Source organism: Corvus brachyrhynchos, unplaced genomic scaffold (genome assembly GCF_000691975.1).
Source record: "Corvus brachyrhynchos isolate BGI_N302 unplaced genomic scaffold, ASM69197v1 scaffold305, whole genome shotgun sequence".
Lineage (NCBI taxonomy): Eukaryota > Metazoa > Chordata > Aves > Passeriformes > Corvidae > Corvus > Corvus brachyrhynchos.
This window is the reverse complement of record NW_008239284.1, coordinates 1,428,074-1,433,072: the sequence shown is the minus strand read 5'-3', so window position 1 is coordinate 1,433,072 and position 4,999 is coordinate 1,428,074. Positions and strand designations below refer to the sequence as shown.

The 4,999-nt window shown below is 50.6% G+C and overlaps 1 protein-coding gene across 1 annotated transcript in view; it reads right to left on the bottom strand.

The window, feature by feature from the left end:
- CACNA1B (calcium voltage-gated channel subunit alpha1 B) overlaps positions 1–4,999 on the bottom strand; it is a 261,991-nt gene that overhangs the window by 33,712 nt on the left and 223,280 nt on the right. The window contains exon 36 of the mRNA XM_017740286.1: positions 1,920–2,036. Within this exon, the coding sequence (XP_017595775.1) occupies positions 1,920–2,036 (117 nt within the window). The remainder of the gene's footprint in view (positions 1–1,919; positions 2,037–4,999) is intronic.

Below are 4,999 nucleotides of genomic sequence, written 5' to 3'. Positions count from 1 at the left end.
CACAGGACCAGAGAGCGGCCCTGCCCCTCGGGAGGAGCTGCAGCCCCCGGGGAGCTCTGCCCTCAGTCTGCTCCAGCTGAACAATCCCAGTGCCCTCAGCTGCTCCTCACGGGCCCCTCCAGACCCTTCCCCATCCCCGTGTCCCTCCTCTGGACACTCCCTCACAGCTTTAGGTCTTTTTCTTATCGAGGTGCCCAGCACTGGAGCTGAGGCTGCCCCAGCCCCAAGCAGAGCAGGACAATCCCATCCCTGGCCCGGTCAGTGCTGCTGGGCCTGAGGCACCTCTGGGGAAAACCTGGGGGAAAACTGGGAAAAAAAGGGCTGATGTGGTGTCTGCTGGACACCTTTGCATGAGGGACACGGATTGAGAGCTCAGCACTGAGGGGAGAGACAGACAAACAGGTCCTCATGAAGCACAGAACGGCCTGGCTCCACTTGAGGGCCACACTCTGGACACAGGCTTTGGGAAGGGTTGGAATTGTGCTGGAAAGGGCGTGGCTGAGCCCCTTCTCCCGGTATCCATCCACTCTGTGCTGCCTGGGAACACTTTACACCTGCAGACCCCACAGCAGGGACAGGGAGTCTGCACCCACAGCTCACAGCCCGTAAATCCCGGAGTGCCAGAGCCCGGTATCAGAGCCACAAATCCCGATTCCACATTCTGGGTTCTCCTCCCTGCACTGCAGAACCTGAGCAAGCCCCAGGACCAGAGTTAAAGCATAAAACAATGAAAAATGGGCTGCAAACCAACAGAGAGCTGTAAAAATAACCAGTTTTGGGACAGGGGGGCTCTTATTTAGATCTAGGAAACAGCTAATTCAGTGTGCTGAGGATTGGTGGGAGGGAAGGGCAGAGGTAAAGAAAACGAGGCAAAGCATCTGCCTCAACTTCACCACAAAACCTCAACAAAACCTCATTTTTTTTAATCCTCCACATCATCAAACCCAGGCCTGTGGCTGTAAGCTGAGTTTCACCTCTGCCAGATCCCACCACACCCAAATCCTCGGGAAGGTAATTTAACTTTCCACTGGCTGCAGGTGAAGAACAGGCCACTTATCAGTCAGGCCACCACTTCTTTATGCAAATACCTGAGCGTCCAGACTTTGCCAGAGGGATTTTGGGGTAGTTTCAAGGGCAACCTGAGCGTTGAGCACTTGCTGGAGTTCGCATGAGCAAGCAGCCCTTCAGCCTCATCCTCCAAAATGCAGCGTTCCGGGGCTGGGCAGTGCTAACCTGGTCTCTGCTGTAGAAAATTAATGTTCCTGGGGCTGGGCAGTGCTAACCTGGTCTCTTTTCTGGAGAATTAATGTTCCTGGGGCTGGGCAGTGCTAACCTGGTCTCTTTTCTGGAGAATTAATGTTCCTGGGGCTGGGCAGTGCTAACCTGGTCTCTTTGCTGTAGAAAATTAATGTTCCTGGGGTTGGGCAGTGCTCACCAGCTCACTTTTAGCAGAATTAATATTCCTGGAGCTGGGCAGTGCTAACCTGTTCTCTCTTCTGCAGAATTAATATTCCTTGGGATGCTAACCAGTTTAATTGAAAATTAATATTCCTGGTGCTAACCAGTTTGCTTTTCTGCAGAATTAATATTCCTGGGGATAGTTAGTGCTAACCAGTTCTCTTTCAGCGGAATTAATCTTCCTTGTGATGATAACCGATTTAATTAATAATTAATATTCCTGGTGCTAACCAGTTTGCTTTTCCGCAGAATTAATATTCCTGGGGCTGGGCAGTGCTCACCAATCCTCTTTCCTGAATAATTCCTGAATCCTGAATTCCTGTAATCTCTCCGTAGAGGTGCAGAGAGGCCGTTCCAAGGCAAGGGAAGCTCTTGGATCCTCACTGGAAGATGCTCCAGATGCGCCAAGCACGAGCCTCTCCCCAAGTCTCTTCCCTGCCTCCCACATTGCCAAGGCTCACCTTGAAGGACTGCACGAATGTCCAGAGCAGGATGCGGATGGTGTAGCCCTGGCGGAGGAGCTTGATGAGCCTGGCTGCCCTGAAGAGCCTCAGGAAGCTGAGGTTGATGAAGTTGTCCTGCGGAAAGTAAAGGTTTTGTGTCCTTCAGAAACGACCGCGATCCGAAACCACAGCCCGCAAAAAAGAAATTAAAATTACCAGCTTCACGATCTAAGCAGCAAATCGGCCACCAGAAAACCTTCCAAAAGAAACATTCGTCAGTGCAGATCACTCCACATGCAGCAAGAATGAGAAAACCCCTCTCCACAAGAGCCCTCCCCTCTGCTACTGGGTCAATGAGAGGAAAGGAAAAGGCCCTGTCACGCTGTCCAGGGAGGGCTGATTTGCTTTGAGCAAGTCAGATTTTCTCCCCCTAAACATTCAGGGAGAGGGGGATGGTGCCGGATTTTCATTTCGCAAAGGAATGAGGTTGGTTGGAAGTCTTGGTCAGCTCTGTTTCCACAGGGAATTGAACTGAAGCCAAGACACTCGCAAGGGACGGCGTGACAAAGAAAGGCATTGTCCAGTGAAGACTCAAACATCCTTGGAAGAATGAGGATGTTTTCCAGCCTGGAGGTTTTCAATGTTTACTCAGCGTGTAACTGGACAGGTTTTTCAAGGAGAAACGGCACCAGAAGCTTGTTTGGAAGATGGATCAAGGGCAGCGAGTCAATTGGGGAGGTTGAGCTTTCACCAGCAGGAAGATGCCTTAGGAACCTGCTGGTTTTCCAAATTCTCATTAAATGTGTCTTCACAGGTGGATCAAAGAACTGCTGGAGGCAGGTTCTGATTTCCATTTGTTTTCTAGGATTTTCCCCACCCCTCACCCCATTTTTTTTTTTCTTTCCTTCAGGGAAAAGAGGATTCTTGCCCCAATGAGCTAATCTAGAGAGGGTTCTTTCCAAAACAAAACATGCAAAAGCCAGATCCCTCTTGCCCTCCTGTTTTAAGGAGATGAAAAATATTCCCCCTTTCCATAATTCACTTATTTGTGGCTCTCTGATCACAGCCACTTATTTGACTGAGTGAGCTAAAGAGAGAAAACATCCCACTTTAAACTACAGAGCAGTGGAGCAGCAAATATAATCGTAAGGAGCTCTGCTTGGTAAAGATGAGCAAAAATAGGATTTCCCTTGGATTATTTTACCAGAAGTCACATTGAACTGACCCATGTTTCTTGCTCATTTGGCTACAGAGCTCATGCTGAAATTGGGGGGCTTGTTGGATCTATTGATTCTTTCAATGCCAGCTCAGTTTTGGGGCCATTAGCATTGCATTCCACCAATCCCATCAAAGAGTTCCAGAACTCAGTCTCAGGCATGCACTCGGTTTCTCTCAGGTTTAAAACACAAGCAGCTCAGAGTTAGGCACAGACCGAAAATCAGACTCGATCTTTCAAATAAAGAGAAAAGAGAAAAGCACAGGAATGTTCAATGAAAGAGCAGACAACACTGAGCTCATTCAAGCCAGCAACAGAACCCAGCTCCAGCAGGCAAAGCACAAGCGAGGATTCCCCTGGGTTGGGCAGTGAAACAGGCACTGAAAATGTCCCGTTTGTCTCGGCATCAGCTCCAGGTTTGTTTTCACAGCGCTTACCTTCCCTCCTCAACAGTCCAGCCGCACTCACCTGAGCAGGGCAGGCCCCTGGGGCAGAGCTGGGTAACGGGGGCATCGCTAAAGGGGTTCTTCATCCCCTGGTCCCACTGGGAGCCGGTCCCAGGGCAGGGCAGAGGTTTAACCCTGAGCCCCTCTTAATCAGGAAGATCTCCCCACCTGTGGGACCTGGGTCAGACCTTATGGGTAATGCTGGCAGCACTTAGGCCTCAAAGTCTGATTTTAACTTCAGAGCAATGCTCGAGCCAGATCTTTCCTGTGCACAATCCTCTGGCTCCAAGGAGGAGCAGAGGCACAGGATCCATCTCTGCGGGATCTCCCTCTTCCCACGTAACTGTTTTTTTGTTGTCCTGCTCAGAATTTGCTAAAACCTCATCATCCCAGCTGACAGGATGTTTAACACCTGCTTTGGGCTGGGCTCCCTGCAAGCTGAGCCACCCCAGTGCTGCCCATGGGAAAGGGATATAAATGGGAAAAGGGGTTTGAAACTGTGCAGTTATGTCTGTAACCCCTATTCCCTGGGATTTAGATGGACAAACAATCCATAGATTTTTTTTTTCCCCCCCAGATTCCCTATGTGGCTCTGGCACTGCTGCTTCCTAAAGAGCAGTGAAAGCCTCAGCTCCGTGTGGAATCACTCCCAACCCAGGAAAATCCCCCATCACCGACACCCTGAGACTGTTGGAAGGAGCGTTCTCGGCACTGCACGGAGAGAGGCGAAGTTCCCCACGCTGGTGGTGGCCGGAAGGGCTCCATGGGTGTGGCACCCTCAGCACCCCACGGAGAAATCCCATCCTCCAACACCTCAGCTCTCCAGGCAGGAATTGGGATCGCATGCAGCCAAAGGGGAAACTCCACCTTGCCGTATTTCTCGGGTAAAATAGTTTGGCATCAATTCTCCTCCCACTGTGCCACCTCTGTGCCATGACACACATCTGATATTTGGGTTATCAAAATCATCCTTTCCAGGTTTTTTTGTGCTTTCCTGTTGCACAGATGCTTACAGTGCTCACAACAGGCACGGGAGCTTTAGGATTTTATCATTCATCTGAGAAATAACAAATTCTGTTTGGAAAATCATTTCCCCGTGGCCTGTTGCTGTTTTTCAAAAACAGACAGGTCTGGTACTGAAGGAACCAGGCACCAGCCAGGGCCTGGGGGTCTGGGCATGGCCGGGCACTGCCACCACTTCCCACAACAGGAGATGGGAGATGCATCCCTGAAGAAAACTGGGAAGCAGTGGGGAAACAGGGAGAATAGACACCAGGGATAAAGAGCTGCCCTTGAAGGCTGTCCCACCATGGGAGCCTCCTCCGTTACCCTTTCTTAGGTTGTTTTCATAGAATCCCAGACTGGTTTGGGTTGGAAGGGACCTGAAAGCCCATCCAGTGCCACCCCCTGCCATGGGCAGGGACAACTCACCATGT